This window comes from Geotrypetes seraphini, chromosome 5, assembly GCF_902459505.1.
Source record: "Geotrypetes seraphini chromosome 5, aGeoSer1.1, whole genome shotgun sequence".
NCBI lineage: Eukaryota > Metazoa > Chordata > Amphibia > Gymnophiona > Dermophiidae > Geotrypetes > Geotrypetes seraphini.
In genome coordinates, this window is record NC_047088.1 from 18,407,398 (window position 1) to 18,425,807 (window position 18,410).

Genomic DNA, 18,410 nt, shown 5'->3' on the forward strand with positions numbered 1-18,410 from the left:
TATAAGAGGGGGTAAGTTTTAGATTATATTTAGATTATAAGTATGGTAGCAAAACGCCAAACCTGTTAGGAGGCAGAATTGTACATCTTTGCTCTACGGAAATACCTGTTAAGAACCAGAATCTATAACTAAGCAGGGCAGAAGCAACCACCAAGATGGTGTCCGACCCATGTCAAATGATTGGGTCAGCAGTCAAGAAGCAATATAAATGACTGAACAAGACAGCAGTATAGAAACAATGACCAATCAATGATCAACTAATGGAGCTGAGGTCATATCATAACCAAGCCATATCGAACCATTGGCCAAACAGAGCAGAGGTGATAGCCAGTCAATAACAACAAAACGCAACAGTAATGGACAAGCAGTGTAGGTTCACTTTCTTGATGCAAAATATACCGAATCTTATAATATATATAAAATTATATATATAATATAAAAAATATATATAAAATTATATATATATATAATATATATATAATATATAAATTATATATATATATTTATATAAATATAAAAAATATAAATAATATATATAAATATATATATATAAATAATGCAATATATATATAATATAAATAAAAACCCAGATCTTACAATAAATAATATCTAAAGAAACCATCTGTAGTTAGAGCAGCACAGGCCTTAAGCTATTTCATATTTATTTGGTTCCACGCAAGATCTATTTATTCAATAATAATATGTTCCTGTTTCAGGGGGAAGCTACGTCTGTTCATCCGATAACTTTTTCAAGAAAGTGGAATACACCAAGAACGTTAACCCGAACTGGTCAGTCAATGTGAAAACTTCGGCCAACCTGAAAGCCCCTCAGTCTCTGGCCAGCTGCAACAGCACCCAGTCTCGCGAGAACAAGGACTTTGTGCGCCCCAAACTGGTCACCATCATTCGCAGTGGTGTCAAGCCTCGAAAGGCGGTGAGAGTGCTCTTGAACAAGAAGACCGCTCATTCGTTTGAGCAAGTCCTGACTGATATCACCGAGGCCATTAAGCTGGAGACAGGAGTGGTAAAAAAGCTGTACACTCTGGATGGGAAGCAGGTAGGCGGTTGCCTTTTATTCCTTATTCCCGCTGTCGAAATAGAATTTCTTGAGGAGGTCTAACTACAATGTAGCTTAGGGACCAATAGGAATGGAATCTTGGGCTCCTTTTATCAAGCGGTAGGCGGAATACCATGCGTTCAACCGCCTGTCGCGCTAATGCCTCCATTGACGAGGCGTTAGTTTTTTGGTGTGCCGCGGGAGTTAGCGCGTGATGAAATGTCCAATGCATTAACTCCCGTAGCGTACCTTGATAAAAGGAGCCCTTTGGGTTCTGACTGGTACTTTACGAGTGCCAGTATCCAAAACTGCTGCTCTGCTTTCGTTGTTCAGGTATGATTAACAAACTGAGATGTCCATATAAATGTTGAGCCATCTCATCTCACTGCTTTAATAGCCACTAAACCGACTGGTGCACCGTTTTCGTGTTCTGCAGAGGGAACTTAAAGTCTGGTGTCTGGTCTGTGATTAATGTCAGAATCAGTTTCTTGCTAACCTAGGCCTTTTTTATCAAGCCGCGTTAGGGTTTTTTAATCGCCAGCAGCTGCGGTAAAAGCTCCAACGCTCATAGAAATTCTACCGCAGCAGCCGGCGATAAAAAAAACCCTAACGCGGTTTGATAAAAAGGGGCCCTAGTTTCTTTAAAAAAAAAAAAAAAAATCCTCCTGTTGGTAATTCTTGGATCTAATGTATTGTGGACTTGCGCTGTTCAATCATTTTGTTTAGTTCATTCTTTCTAGAGATAGTTTTCCTGTTTTTTTTTTTCTTTTTCATTATTGACTACTTTTCTGTACAAAAATTTGTTTTTTGCTTGGATGAAAAATTGCGTAAATAAAAAAAATTACCTCCCCCCCCTTTTTAACAAAACCGCAGAAGAGGTTTTTAGCAAATGCTCTGCGCTGTTCTAACGATCATAGTGCTTCTATGAGCGTCGGAGCAGCGCAGAGCATTCAGCGCGCCGGCTGGCGCTAAAAACCTCTTGCATGGTTTTGTAAAAGGGGGCAGAGAGTAAATAAAAACTGAAATGAATTGGTTCTGAATGCTGGGGAAGTAATTTCTGCATTTTGGTTGACTGATCTCCCAAATGAACAGCGAACTAATGAGTGTATGGTTTTGTTTTATCGTACAGCCTTGTTATATTTTATTGGTAGGAGGTGTATTGTGATCCATTCAAATGCTTTGAGCTTCATCAGTTAGAACCCCTTTTATCAAGCTACATTAAGGGTTTTTTTTATCACGGGTCGCTACGGTAAAAGTTCCAGTGCTCATAGGAATTCTACGAGTGGCGGAGCTTTTACCACGGCAGTCTGCGATACAAAAAGCCCCTTACGCAGCTTGATAAAAGGGAGCCTTAGTCTTTTTCAGTCATTGACTACTATATTAGTGCAGCTGAACTAAATATGTTATAAGTATTATTCTAATGTGGAAATGGTGGCTAGATTTAGACCCCCTTCTATCAAGCTGTGGTAGGGCATTTTAGCACGGGCCAGCGAGGTCAATGCTCTGATGCTCATTCAATTCCAGTTAAGTCAATATTGAGCCCTTCACCACATAAGCCCAATCGCTTAAAAACAGGACTGCTATTGATGTGGCAAGGGGTTCAATATCGGCGCTTAACCTGGAATGCCCACAAGTGAAGTGCTGTTGAATTCGGCACTGACCAGTCCATTTCAGCAAAGACATCTGGTTAAGTGCCCCTGAAAATGACCGGATGGCACAAACAAGTTATTTAGCCGATCAGCGGCTGTTTTCGGCCCAGTTAAATCATTTTTAATATCAGCCAGACTGAATCTAACAAACAGGTTGTCATATCTTAAATATATGTCCTGAGTGTTCATCTAAGAATCCTGTATACTGTACTATGTAGGTGGGTTTCAAGGAGTGTCCTCTGACTGAGAACAGTGCATAATGCAAAATTTGTAGAGAACATATACTGTATTTTTCGCACTATAAGACGCACCTGACCATAAGACGCACCTAGGTTTAGAGAAGGAAAACAAGAAAAAAAAATATTCTGAACCAAATGGTGTACTAATATATTTAATAAAATATAGTAGAATAATATTTCAACCATGTAAAGTCAACAGTAGGATTAAGAACCATCATTACTGTCATCAAATGAGGAGAGACTTTAAGGTTCAAGCACTCTTCTAGTTTTCTGGACCCTGACCCCCTCTGGTGGTCTAGTGGTAAGCCGGGACAGGAGGGATTTGTCCCAGCCGATTAACAATTTTTTACTCCTCCCGCCCACCCCCGTACCTTTTTTCACTTTTTAAAATCCTGGTGGTCCAGCGGTGTATCAGCAGGAGCGAGCTTTCCACGCTCCTGCCCCATGCTGAACCCCTCCCTCAGTGGATGACTGCCTCAGATCTTGTGACCAGCGGTGCACAAGGCAGCAGCGAGCTTTTTGCACTCCAGCCTGGGCCCGCGCCGCTCCCTGAAAGGCTGCCGTCAATTCTCGTGAGATCTGAGGCAGCCATCCAGCAAGGGAGAGTGGATAGCTCGCTCCTGCTGTTCACCGCTGGACCACTGGGATTAAAAAAGGCGAAAAAAGGATATTTCCCTGGCAGACAGCTGGGCGCTCACCTAAATTAGCTGAGCGGAGCGCCCGGCTAAAAGACACTAGGGGGGACACAGAACATCACAGTCTGTGGCGCAATATTCGCTCAATAAGACGCACAGACATTTCCACCCACTTTGGGGGGAAAAAAGTGCATCTTAAGGAGTGAAAAATACGGTAGTTTAAAAGTGTTTTGCCTCCAAAGAGAATGCGGCACAGCATGATAACAGACATCATTTGGCTTTGATCAGCTTGCCTGGTGCCGGCATGATACATATTTTGAATACCTGAGCAGCAGAGGGGCTTCTTTGGCCACTGTAGGGTTTTTATCATGGCAGTATGAAGGATGTGTTTCATCAAACCCAGGTGTGCTCTGAAGATGACTTCCTGAACTTTCGAGGCTTTCCTCCTCAGCTCTGCTAGTCTCCATCCGTCTCGCCTGCAGCTTTTTCCAGTAATGAAATCTGACTTTCTGCTCTCCTTGAAACTGACTGTGTAGAACTGCAGCCGAATTTAGATCTTTCTTGACAGGATAGAGGAGAACGTGTCTCGGCTTCTTTCTTCAATTCTTCATTAGTATCGGTTCAAATGAGCTGGGGCGCCCATTTTCCCCCCCCCAAAAAAAAATATATAACACTCCATGGGGTAACTTAGCTGTATTTTGGGGGGGGGGGGGAGTGTGTGGCGCAGTGGTTAAAGTTATAGCCTCAGCATCCTGAGGTTGTGGGTTCAAATCTCATGCTGCTCCCTGTGACCCTGGGCAAGTCACCTAATCCCCCCTTTGCCCCAGGTGTGAGCCCACCAGGACAGACAGGGAAAGATGCTTGAGCACCTGAATGTAAACTCCCTTAGACTATAAGTGGTATATAAACGCTTAAATAAATAAATTTATTTAAAATATCTTTATTTATTGGTAGATTAACCTCTTTCATACAAAACGCTGATGTCAGCAATGAAAAGGATATCGAGATCAAGTAGAAAATATACAATAAGACTATTCTGCATGCTGGTAAAACAGAACAATCACAGTAAATATTGTTTAGAAGTACACAGACAGCCCCGTATCTTCAAAAGCCTGAGAACGTCTGCAAAGAGGAATTAGAAGTGGGCATAATATTTCCAAATGAGAAAATGAGAGAGCAGTCACTGGGTCATAAACATAACATAAGAACATAAGAATTACCGCTGCTGGGTCAGACCAGTGGTCCATCGTGCCCAGCAGTCCGCTCCCGCGGCGGCCCCCAGGTCAAAGACTGAGACCAGCCCTACCTGCGAACGTTCTGGTTCAGCAGGAACTTGTCTAACTTTGTCTTGAATCCCTGGAGGGTGTTTTCCCCTATATACAGTAGAGCCAAAGGTGGGAGTCTAATCAAGGAACACCCCAGTGATGCCTGGTATCTCCACTCAAGACCTCTCTCCCTTTTTCATAAATAGTGGCACATGAAGGTGCGTGAGATCCATCTTGAGCTAGAAAATAGACCAGGTCACCTTCTGCTCCCCCTTTCCCCCTCCCCACATAAAATAAGGAAAACAAATTCATTAAAGCTACTCTGTGGGAGAGTCAAGAACATTACTGTAGAATTCATTTTTGAGAAAAGTCACTGAAGTTTATTAGACCGAGGGTATGAGCTGAACTTCCATGACGGAGAAAACTGTCCGGTATGCTAAATCTAGAGCGGCAATGTTGTCCGTGGCGGGGGTAAAATTTTGGAACTCCCTCCCTGGCGTCCTGAGGACCTGTTCTGACTGTTTACAGTTTAGAAAGAGGTTGAAAAGACAACTGTTTGTGGAGGCTTTTCTCTGAAATTATGTTGGTAGGCATATGCAATAAGGATCCTGAACTGTGATCGTTGCACTTTATTTAGTGGGGGATGGTTGACGTGCAAACTCGCTGAGTTTTTGACATTATTTGAAGTGGTCTAAATTACTATGTAATGGCAATATAATTTGAATGCATTTTATAAATGAACTGTCCGTGAATGTTTTAATTGTTAACGGTGTCAGGTCAAAAGCGCGCCGGGACAAAGGCGCGCCCAGACAATTGAGCGCAGCGCGCGCCGCCGCCCCGCTCTAAATTACTGTTTTTAGTGCTCCGACAGGGGGGCATGGGGGGAACCCCCCCACTTTACTTAATAGACATCGCGCCGCGTTGTGGGGAGTGTGGGGGGTTGTAACCCCCCACATTTTACTGAAAACTTCACTTTTTCCCTGTTTTTAGGGAAAAAGTTCAGTTTACAGTAAAATGTGGAGGGTTACAACCCCCCAAACCCCCCATAACGCCGGCGCGATGTCTATTCAGTAAACTGGGGGGGTTCCCCAACAAAACCCCCCGTCGGAGCCCCTAAAAACTGTAATTTAGAGCGGTGCGGTGGCGCGCGCTTCGCTCAATTGTCGGCGCGCGCTTTTGTCTTTCGCGCTGTTGTCTATGAACCATTGTTAACCGCTTAGCTATAGGCAGTTTAGAAAGCTCATCCCGAACCAAAGTTTATTGAATGAGGTGAAATAAAACTGGGCATATTTATGGAGCTTTACGCCAGCATTTTTAGAGAATGGAGACATGTGTGTGTTTGTGTCTTGTATGTGATCTGTATACGATCATATTTTTTTCTTCTCTATAACCGGAAGGAGGTACCACAGAAGAGAAGAATTGCTTTAAATCTTGAAGTTGATATGAGAGAGTTTTAGGTAAATTGTGCATGATATGCTCATATATACCTCTTCCACTCAACTTGGAAACACATTCCCCCTCTTCTTCGAAACTGCGCTAGCAGTTTTAGCGCAGAGAGCCGCGCTGAATGGCCCGCGCTGCTCCTATGAGCGTCGGGAGCAGTGCGGGCCATTCAGCACAGCTCTTTGCGCTAAAACCATTAGCGCGGTTTCGTTGAAGAGGGGGGATTGTTGAGTAATAGCAAGAAAGTAGCCAGGAGAGTTGAGGTGGCTCAGTGGTTGCTCTTAGTAAGTGTGTATTCAATGTACCTTACCCCTGTAAAACCAGCATTTAAAGGTATGGGTGTTCCTGCAAATTTATGTCCGTTATACCGCGCTATGTCAGAGGAAGTACTTAAATGGTTAACTGAGACTGGTTCTCAGAAGCATTTGGTGAAATCTTACTTATTCCCATTCCAGAAGGAACAGACTTAGACCCATCCCAAGCTACCAGGGATAGGCCTACCGCAGGCAGACCTTTCAAGACTAAACTGATAGAATTTGTAGTTAAATCCCAGCTAAAAAATTATACCTGGCTCTGGAACCCACTCTTACCCTCTCAACAAGGGTTCAGAAATCCAGTGTAAGATCAGCAATAAGTGAAGGTAAACCAATGATACTAATACAATTTTTTTTTTTTTTTTAAATCTTTATTCATTTTTAAAACTCACAATAAGTGTAACATAAAATACAGTCATTTTATACTTTAATATCACTTAATATATCATCAAATTCTAACTCGCATCAAATATCCCCCCTCCCGTAAACCCAACAATTATTCATAAGCATAAGAAATCATAAAATATCCCCCCCCCCACACCCTGGACGTTTATGAACAAAAGGGAAAAAAATTTGATATGTATTCTATGCAGTAATTTCAATCTTTACAGTATCTTGTTAATGGCTCCCAAATAACCTGAAATTTCTTCAAATTTCCCTGCTGCATGGCAATTACCCTTTCCATTTTAAATATGTGACACAATATGTGATACTAGTACAATTTGATGTCTCAATGGCATTTGACATGGTAAATCACACCATGCTCTTAAACAGATTATCCGAGCTAGGAATCATAGGACATGTCCTACAGTGGTTCCAAGGGTTCCTGACCAATAGACGATACAGAGTATTCCAAAGATCACACCCCGCCATGCGGAGTACACAAGGATCCCCCCCCCCATTTCCCCACTTCTTTACAACATCTTCTTGGCCACTCTGAACACAATTACCCGAAATCCTGGAGCGTGGACATTCTTCATGTAATTCCCATAGGCTGGGATTTAACAAGCCTCACTACCAAGCCTTCTCAAGCCTTACACAGTGGGAAAGAATGGTCAACATCACACCATCTTAAACTAAACTGTAAAAAAACGAAACTCGTATTATGGTTTTGGTTGCAGAGAGAATGGATTCCATTCTCTATCACATTGACAAAAGGAAGACTGAAAAAATCCTCCAGGGACCTGGGAGTCACCTTAGACAGCTCTCTGACATTTGAAAACCATGTTGACAGCCTGGTTCGAAAGTCATTTGTCACGTTATAACAGCTGAGAAGGATCAGGCCATACTTCCTCCACCAACACTACAGGATACTGGTCCAATCGACGATCCTTTCAGTATTAGACTACAGCAGTGCACTCCTCTTGGGACGTCTGAAGAAATTAATAAGACAAAACTACAACTAATGCAAAACACAGCAGCAAAAATTATATTTTACAAATCCAGATCCGGTCGTGTCACACCACTGCTTTTGGAACGACACTGGCTCCCAATTGACCAGTAGATTAATTTCAAATTGTGCTGTTTAACATATAAGATCTTACAGGAAAACTCTCTTGATAGTTTCCTTAGATTGGCTGAACTGCTAGGAAAACCCACTGAACAATATAATACGGATTGGCTGATAAGGCGCAAAATAAGGACATAAGGACATAAGCAGTGCCTCTGCTGGGTCAGACCAGAGGTCCATCCCGCCCAGCAGTCTGCTCGCACGTGGGCCCATTCAGGTCAAGGACCTGCATAGAACCCCTGAATCCCCTTTTCCTTCAGGAAATCATCCACTCCTCTATCTATACCCTTCAATTCCCTTATCCTTCAGGAATTCATCCAAACCCTTCTTGAAACCCAGTAGCGTACTCTGTTGTATCACACCCTCTGGAAGCGCATTCCAGGTGTCCACCACCCTCCGGGTGAAGAAAAACTTCCTAGTATTGGTTCTGAAACTGCCATAAGAACATAAGCAATGCCTCTGCTGGGTCAGACCTGAGGTCCATCTTGCCCAGCAATCCGCTCACGCGGCGGCCCAACAGGTCCAGGACCTGAGCAATAATCCTCTATTTATACCCTTCTATTCCCTTTTCCAGCAGGAAATTGTCCAATCCTCTCTTAAATCCCAGTACTGTATTCTGCCCTATAACGTCCTCTGGAAGTGCATTCCAAGTGTCCACCACACGTTGGGTAAAGAAGAACTTCCTGGCATTTGTATTGAATCTGTCCCCTTTCAACTTTTCCGAATGCCCTCTCGTTCTTTTATTATTTGAAAGTCTGAAGAATCTGTCCCTCTCTACTCTCTCTATGCCCTTCATGATCTTGTAAGTCTCTATCATATCCCCTCTAAGTCTCCTCTTCTCCAGGGAAAAGAGTCCCAGTTTCTCCAATCTTTCTCTATCTATCTCTCTCTATTTCTGTCTCTCTCCCTTTCTCTTTCTCTTTCTTTCTATCTCTCTCTCTCTCTCTCTGTCTTCCTTTCTCTCTCTCTTTCTGTCCCTCTCTACTCTCTCTATGCCCTTCATGATCTTATAAGTCTCTATCATATCCCCTCTAAGTCTCCTCTTCTCCAGGGAAAAGAGACCCAGTTTCTCCAATCTCTCAGCATATGAAAGGTTTTCCATCCCTTTTATCAGACGTGTCGCTCTTCTCTGAACTCTCTCGAGTAACGCCCCCGTATGCCCCCTTGTTCTTGTATTTTTGAAAATTTTGAAAAATCTGTCCCTCTCCATGTTCTCCATGCCTTTCATGATCTTGTAGGTCTCTATCATGTCCCCTCTAAGCCTCCGCTTCTCTTTTCTCCAATCTTTCGGCATATGTAAGGTTTTCCATGCCTTTTATCAGTCGCGTCGCTCTCCTCTGAACCCTCTCGAGTATCGCCATATCCTTCTTAAGGTACGGCGACCAGAATTGGACGCAGTACTCCAGATACGGGCGCACCATTGCCCAATATAGCATCTCATTTCACTACCAAACGACAAAAGTGTGGATCTCATTACCCCCAGAAATCTGCATTTCCACTACGTATGCTCTGTTTTGCAAGAACCTGAAAACATGGCTCTTCCAAAAATCCTGATTAAGAAACTAGCTCAGTTTAATGACACAAAGTATGTCTATCATTACGAAACAATTATATTTAGGGGCATTTTCAAAACACTAAAATGTCTCCAAAAATGACATAAATTGGCACATGGTCTTCCTAATCGCCAGGATGTCCAAGTGGCAATTTTCAAAACTCTTTCTGGACATCTTCTGAGGCACCCTAACCTCTGTGAGTTCAAAACTTAAGTGTGTATGAGTGTGTGTGTGGTGGTGGTGGTGGGGGTGGGGGTGGGGGTGGGGGTGTTGGAGGCATGTTCTAGGTAGGCTTTGGGCATACTTAGACTTGGATGCCTTGTGATAATAATAGAACCTTTGCCAAGACATCCTGAACGGAACTTAGATGTTCTGAGCTAGGTCTGTTTTAAAAGCATCTAAGTGCACAAAAAGGTATCCAAACTGATTAGATGACCACCAGAAGGATTAAGTTATGAACTCCATCCTCCATACTCCCACTAACTCCCTCCCACCCCACAAAGATCTGAATGAAACAGCAGCACCTGGTATGGGAAAGCCTAGTAGAACATCACACAGGTGTCTTAAGTAGCCGGGTGGGTGGGCTAGTGAACCATAGAGAGCAAGACCCAGGCCCATAAGCCACTCTAAACACTTCATTTATGGGGGAAAGTATGAGCCCACCAAAACCCACCAAATCCCTACAATAACATAGTAGATGACGGCAGATAAAGACCCAAATGGTCCATCCAGTTTACTGCCATATAGGTTCCACCTGCAGCCATAAGGGCTATTGGGCTGGTTAACAGATGGTTTTGTGGAGGGGTTAGAGGGCTCAGCATAAATGAGAAGAGGGTCATGGTGAGATGTACTTCTGGCAGCCTTTATGTGAAGATCACAGCAGTGCCCTCTACTGGCATGTCTATGTGGCCAGTCCATTACAATGCTGGCCTCTCTCACGTCCAAATGGTCTGGATTTGGATGCTTTGAACTTGGACATTTTTGTGGTCGAAAATGGTGAATAAATTTGGATGTCCTAAGGATGGACGTCCTGGCAGCCAAGATGTCTAAGCAGGCAATTAAAAAAAAAAAAAAAATTAATTGAACATCCAGTGATTTTGCAGGTTTTGAAAATGGCTATTTCTCCAGACTCCCTTAATCTCTATGTATAAAGCCCCGGCTATAACCAGCACTTTAAAAAAAAATTAATTTGCACATATTGTAGCTCTGAGCTGGTGTAAAAAAGAGACAGAGAGCTGGAAATTGTTTTGCTTTGTGTTGGTTCCCGAGTTGTTTCTGGAGATCTGAATTTTTTTTTTTTGGGGGGGGAGTGTGGGAGGGCGGTTGTTCATTACGGGAGTTCAGGAGTTCACATTCTTTGCAAAGAGGGTGCTGTGGAGGGTCAGGATGGCTGTTCTATAAGCCTCTGATCCCTCTTTGAAGTGGAGAGTGCCCCTGGGTCAAATACATCACTTTTAATACTACTATTTATAATTTCTGTAGTGCTGAAAGGTGTACGCAGCATTGTACATTTAACATTCAATAGAGGGTCCCTGCTCAGAAGAGCTTACAATTTAATTTGGACAGACAGACAGGACAGCTCAGGTTTGGGGAAATTCTGGTAGAAGGAATGATACAAAGGGTATAGGTGTCTGATATTGAGAGGGAGTTAAGAGATGAAAGCAGTTTCAAAAAAGTGGGCTTTTAGTTTGGATTTGAATACTGCTAGAGACGGAGCGTGACGTATTGGCTCAGGCAGCCTGTGCCAGGCATACGGCGTAGCAAGAAAGAAGGGATGGGGTCTGGAGTTGGCAGTGGAGGAGAAGGGTACAGATAAGAGGGGATTATCCGATGAACGGAGTTCACGAGGAGGAGCATAAGGGGAGATAAGTGAGGAGAGATATTGGGGGGCTACAGAGTGAATGCACTTGTAAGTCAGTACGAGGAGTGTGAACTGTATTTGGAAATGGATGGGGAGCCAATGAAGTGACTTGAAGGAATGGTAATGTGAGCATAGTGGCTCGCACGGAATATGAGCCATGCAGCAGCATTTTGAACAGATTGAAGGGGTGAGAGACGGATGGGCGGGAGACCTGAGAAAAGTTGCAGTAATCTAAGTGTTTGCAGTAATCTAAGACGTTGCAGTAATCTAAGTGTTGCAGTAATCTAAGACGTTGCAGTAATCTAAGTGTTGATAAGGGTTTTGGTAGTGTGTTCAGAGAGGAGAGGTCGGATTTTGGTAATAATATAGAGGAGGAAGTGACAGGTTTTAGCGGCATGTTGGATCTGAGCGGAGAAGGAGAGAGAGGAGTCAAAGATAGGGTTACCAGACGTCTGGATTTCCCCAGACTTGTCTTCCTTTTCGAGGACATATCCGGGGTCTGGACAGCTTTTCAAAACCCAGCATTTTGTCCGACGAGAGCAGGCAGCGGGGGACGGGACTGTTGTGGGATTGATGGCGAGACTCGGGCAGAAAGGGGCGGGGATGGGTAGAACTGGGTGGGCCTGGGGAGTGGGTGTAGGGGGTTCCGGATGTTACTAATGTAAAATCTGGCAACCCTAGTCAAAGATCACCCCAAGGTTAAGAGCCGACGAGACAGGGAGGAGGAGAGTGTTATCTACAGAAAGAGAGACTGGTGAGAAGGGCAAGTCGAGTTTAGGTGGAAAGAAAAGGAGTTCAGTTTTGGCCACATTCAGTTTGAGATGGTGGTGAGACATCTAAGCGGCAATGTCGGACAGGCAGGCTGAGATTTGGGCCTGAATTCCTGTAGAGATATCTAGTTGGGTTTCAAGGGTTCTGTTCTCTCCTGGTTTTCTTCCTATCTCTCCTATCGTACTTTCAGTGTATGTTACGGTGGATTCTCCTCGGCTGCCATTCCACTGTCTTATCGGTGTACCTCAAGGCACCATCCTGGGTCCTTTCCTCTTCTCCATATATACCTGCTCTCTCGGTACGCTGATCTCCTCCCGTGGTTTTCAATATCACCTCCCAGATCTACCTCTCCTAGTCTAGTTGTGAATTATAATAAAGCACATGGTATCAGAAAACCCGGTAACCCTAGGTTAGGTCAACTCTTCTGTAAAAATCTCAGATTGTGATCTGTATTGGGCTGTCATATTGAAAATGCCCCTCCATGTCCACTAAGAATTGTTCTATAATGGGAAAATTCTATAAGAAGTGTCCAAATGTTAGGCACTGCTATAGGCACCGTTCAGCACAATTCAAGTACAATTGGGTGCTCTTTGGTGAATCACGCTGAGCGGCACTTATTTGGGTACCTAGTTTGGAGGCGCCCATAAATAGGCCAGCTCTAGGGACATCTTTTCTTTTCTTGATAAACTCATCATCCCCTTTGGCCCTCCCCGGACCCTTCGATCGGCAGATCAGAATATACTGACCACACCTTCCATCAACGAAGTCTACTACACTAGAAAAACGAACTTTTCCGTTGTAGCTCCGACTTTATGGAACGCTGTGCCACCTCAACTCCGCCTCGAAAATTCACTCGACAAATTCAAGACTAAACTAAAAACGTTCTTATTCCAAGACGCAAACCGTGGCGTCTAAATATTTCCTTTCCAACAGTCTGCAAAGATCCCCGTTCCTGGTGTTTTATCCTCCCCCCCTTCCCTTTAATTAATTTGTTTTTAATGATGTAATTATTAATTTTCCCCTCCCCTTTACCCTTAAGCTCGTGTTCGTATTTGTAATTTGTCTATTTAATGTTCACATTTTCCCCCCCCTACAAAAATTTATTTTAACCTTTCATTTTTAGCATTGTAAACCGGCCAGGTGCACGTCGATGGTCGGTATATTAAAATTAATTAAACTTAAACTTGAACTAAAACATAGGCATCCATGCGAGCGCTTAAGCATGCTTACGAGCAGCGATTCTGTCACAAGGCGACTAACACGAAGCCACGCCCACGCCTAATATGCATAGCGCCTATTTTTTCGAAGGCCGCCTAAATTTTTAGAGGCACCTTGTGACAGAATCGCTGTTTCTTGTTTCAATTAGTGCTGATTAAAAAGCTTAATTGAGCTTGCTATTCTTTTTTTAGATAGGCGCCTATCAAGTTGGGCACCTCCGAAATAGGGCAACAAAAGAAAAAAAAGGTCCAACCTAGTCTGCAGAGAAAACGCCCAACCAGGTTTTACTTTTTTTGAGACGCTTTACAGTTGTTGGCGATCCTCGGCGAATTTTACATACAGGCACTTTGTTGTTATTCTCCATTTTAAGTGGCATATTTTAGTCTCCCCCTTTTTTACTATGGACCCCTGACGAAGGTTTGTCCGAAACACGGACCGTGCTGGGTCCCTTGTTTGGTAAAAGGGTTTTATATATATTTTTAATCTTGTCACAATAAAATTTGCCTACATCTTGTACACAGTCTGCAGTTTTGTTTTGTATGCACCTTCGAAATAGGGCCTAAGTGCCTAGAGCCTAATTGCAAAGTGTGTATACATAAGGATGGTGCATGAGTGATCCAAGGGCCTGTCTCTCACTCAGGAGCTTAGTTTATACTGTAGAATGCTATAAACTACGCACATAATTTATTGCACTTAGGCACCTTTGACATGGCATAAGAGGGCAAGGCAATGCCAGCCTTAATGGAATCCTGGCACCAAGATAGAAATGGTGTTAAGCACCAACATATAGACCTGCCCTTTGTATGTATTTTATAAAAGGCGCCACATTTGCAAGAGCCTTTTATAAACTAATACCACAGCTTGAAACATGCTGCTATACAGATTTATCCACCTTGCATTCCTGAACTCCCTGTCTTCCAGGGGCTGTCAACATTTGTATTCAGACCTGCTCTGGTACAAGATTTTCCCAGTGACACTTTTGTAGGTGACATGAAAAACAGTATCAGATCTGTCCCAGCATCATTTTTTTTTTTTTTTAGCAGATAGATCTTAAAGTCTTGTTAGGATTGTAATCAGTGTAATGGATCATCACTTGAGGTTTATGTCTGGATCTGTCTCTCTATGCATAACTGCAGTATCCTTTCTCCTATATGTACTCCGTTAATTAGCTATACTGTACTGGCTCCGGAACATATTTTGGTTTCCCTGGCAACCGCTTTGGATTTCTGCGTGCTTCCACCGACAATCTACCCTTCCTCCACAGAGATTTCCCAGGGCGCTGAGAGCTGCCTTTGTATTGGTGAGGAGGCTGTGATAGTGATCAGTATTCACAGTGGAGGGGAACAGACTGACTGCCAAGTCCATTCAAGACAAATACCTATTGCTTGTGTATTCCTGCGCTGATCCTTGAGACGCAGGCCGGACGCTACATCATATGCATATAACTATAGCATCAACAGTGGAGGCGTAACCTCGAAAATATATATTTTTTTTTTTTTCCAAAAATGGTGCTGCAGTTGTAATTCAAACAAGAAAGACCCGAGAGATTGTGAGAGTCACGACAAGGCAAGCGAGCTGACATTTTGAGGAATTTTAGCTGCGCTAACACGAGCTGCTTTAAACCATTAGTATGTTGGCAGCAGAGGTGCTACGAGATGTAAGATTCAGGGAGTGGGACTGAAGGACGGTTCTTTTTTTTTTTTTTTTTTTAATATCTTTATTAGCAATTGCAAAGGGAACATACAACCAAGAATGGAAGCAGATAAAAGCAAGGCACAACAGCCCACAATCTGTATGCTTCTAATGTGTATAATCATACATTTTTTTTCAGCTTTGCTTGCCAGGAAGGACAGTTCTACTCAGAGGTTGTGAAGGCAGGAGGACCTCTTCCCCAGTGGTGTCCTGAGGGTAGGAGGCGTCCAGGGTAGGGCCCTCCTGCAGTTCCTCTCTGACAACCCCCCCCCCCCTCCCGCTTATTCCCTGCTTCCCATGACAAGTTTCAAGTTTATTAAAATTTGATGAAACGTTAAACATAAATTCGAAGCATTTAACAATTAAAAAATTTAAATGGGGAACAATTAACATACTTGATAAAGACAAGACGTAACTTACATGAAAACAAAAGGATAGTACCTATTTAAATCTTTGCAAGCAAGAGCAGTTTTTCTGGCCTGCTGCTCACGCCGGCGTGACTTTCCCTCGGCTATCACTTCCTGGCCCCGCAACCCGGAAGTGATTTCAGAGGGGAGCCAGGCCGGCGTCATAGACTTTAAACTCCACCTGGTATTGTCCTGGGTTCCAACTGCTGAAGTTGCCATCTAAGCTCCCTCCAGCCTATCCAACCATCGCGTTGTTTGCAGGATATCTACTGTAAAGTCTGGCCATTGACGCCCTCACGTTCCAAGTTAGTGGAGTTCCCACGGATGCCCTCCCCGGCCCCATCCTACACCGAATCGCCATATATGGGACACAAATTGTACAAGTCTGTCCAGTACCAGTTACAGAATCCAGGCCTTAGTGGTGCTCAAAAAACAGTGCCCAGATAATCAGCGCAGAGGGTTATTCTATAAACAATGCTCTGAGTTTGCTGCCAGTTAACCCTTTCAGGACCATAAGGATCGTAGGCCAATTTTTGTGGTTTTGACGACATTTTTATGGTAAAAAGGGCTTGCAGATGCCAAAAAATTGATTTTTTTTGTGAAATATCATTATTTTTATTTAAAAAAATCACACTTCTGGCTTATGGACAGTGTGGCAAGTGAATCTTCTCGTCAATCTAGCAACGACGCTAATGAATGAATGTCGGAACCAGTTTGTTTACATAAAGGCAGTATCATATGGAATCCGTACATATCAAATTTAGAACTGTAGACTATCCCAATCAAAATTTATAGGATTTTAAAGTTATGGGACAAATATGTCCCTTGGTCCTGAAAGGGTTAAACAATTAAGATAGTGCATGCCCACTCTCTACCCCCAGTGTTGAAAAATAAGTCCCATAATTACTGCGGGACACCTGAGCACACCCCACAGTAAAGCATTTAGAGGTGTAGAAAGTATGTGCCAGAGCTTACCACAACTTAATAAAAGAACCTCTTCGATTGTAAGTCCACTAGGGACAGAGAAAACACCTGCATATAACATGCATATCAAATCCATGACTCATCCTCATATTATGGGAGTGTATGGCATAGTGGTTAGTGCTACCACCTCAGCAACCTGAAGTTGTGGGTTCAAATCCCATGCTGCTCTTTGTGACCCTGGGAAAGTCACTTAATCCCCCATTGTCCCAGGTATATTAGATATGAATGTGAGCCTTCCAGAACAGATAGAAAAAAGTGCTTGAGTATCTGAATGTAAACCACGTGGAGGGGCATAATCAAAAGGGACGTCTAAGTCCGTTTACGTCCATCTCACAAGTCATCCAAAGTAAAAAAACAGCCTAGGACACATTTTCGAAAAATACATCCAAAATTTTTTTGCTTTCGAAAATTGTCTAATTATACGTCCTGCAGATCTGATCGTCCAAGTCGCTAAATCGTCCATCTTTATACCACATTTTCATCTAACTTTTTGTCCAAGTCCAAAATGCCTAGAACAAGCCCTGTTGGACGTGGGAGGGGTCTACAAAGTGATGGACTGAACACCCAGACATGGCACCTAAATAGTGAGGTACCTTACAGGGCACTGCTGTGAACTTCATAAAAGGGTGCCATGTCTTCTCCTCACTACAGCTAGCTCCCTTATAGGTCATGGTGAGCCCCCCAAACCACCTCCAGAATCCCCTACACCCACTTATCTACCACCCCAACAGCCCTTATGGCTGCAGGAGCCACTTATATGCCAGTAAAAAAGGGTTTTGGGGGTGTATAGGGGAGTGCACATTTTTAAGTATCAATGCAGTGATTACAGGGGCTTATGGGCATGGGTCTTCCTCTCCATGAGTCCCTAACCCACCCCCAAGATGACTTAAGCTGCCTCTACTGGACGACTAGGCTTTCCTATGCCAGGCGGCCAGGTGATGATGGTCTGGAGGCTGAATTTTAAAGGTGTGATTAATTTTTGTTATGGGGGTGGGGGGTCGGGGATCACTGGGGTAGTGTGTGGGGGTATGTTTTATGCGTTTGCAGTGCTTCTCTGGTGACTAGATGAGTTTTTGTGACATAGACCATGTTTTATATGGTCTAAGTCACAACGTCCAAGTTCCGTCGATCGTCGGCTATATAACTTTCGGTTATACATGCTGTACGATTAAGTCTAAGCCGGCCCACGTCCCGCCCAACTCCTGCCCTCGACACTCCTCCTGAAACACCCCGTTTAGCTTTGGTCGTTCAGCGGCACTATGAAGGCTTAGGTCGTTTAGAAATACGTCCAAAACCCGTTTTTAGTATCAGCACTTGGACGTATTTGGGAAATGCTCGTCCAAGTGCCGACTTAGGCCGGTTTTTGGACGTTTTTCTCTTTCGATTATGAGCCCCTTAGGCTATAAGTGGTATATAAATAGTAAAATAAAAAAATAATAAATTATTTAGGAGAGTATCCTTAGATGGGCATAATCAAAAGAAACGTCTAAGTCCATTTTGGGCCTTAGTCACCAAGTAAAATGTCCATTCCCGAAGAATACGTCCAAAATATATATTTTTTTCTGAAAATCGTCTAGTTGAGATGACCAGTCATTTGATCGTCCAAACCGCCATCGTTATACCCCATTCTCGTCCAAAAATTCATCCAAGTCAAAAACGCCCAGAACAAGACCTTTTGGACGTGGGCGGGGTCAACAAAGTGATGGACTGGCCACCCAAACATTGCACTAGAGTAGTGGGGCACCTTACAGGGCACTGCTGTGAACTTCACAAAAAGGGTGCCACATAAACATCACACCTCCCTTATAGGTC

The 18,410-nt window shown here is 43.4% G+C and overlaps 1 protein-coding gene across 1 annotated transcript in view; it reads left to right on the forward strand.

Moving 5' to 3' along the window:
* DCX (doublecortin) overlaps positions 1 to 18,410 on the forward strand; it is a 128,043-nt gene that overhangs the window by 24,293 nt on the left and 85,340 nt on the right. Inside the window, exon 3 of the mRNA XM_033946242.1 lies at positions 717 to 1,057. Within this exon, the coding sequence (XP_033802133.1) occupies positions 717 to 1,057 (341 nt within the window). The remainder of the gene's footprint in view (positions 1 to 716; positions 1,058 to 18,410) is intronic.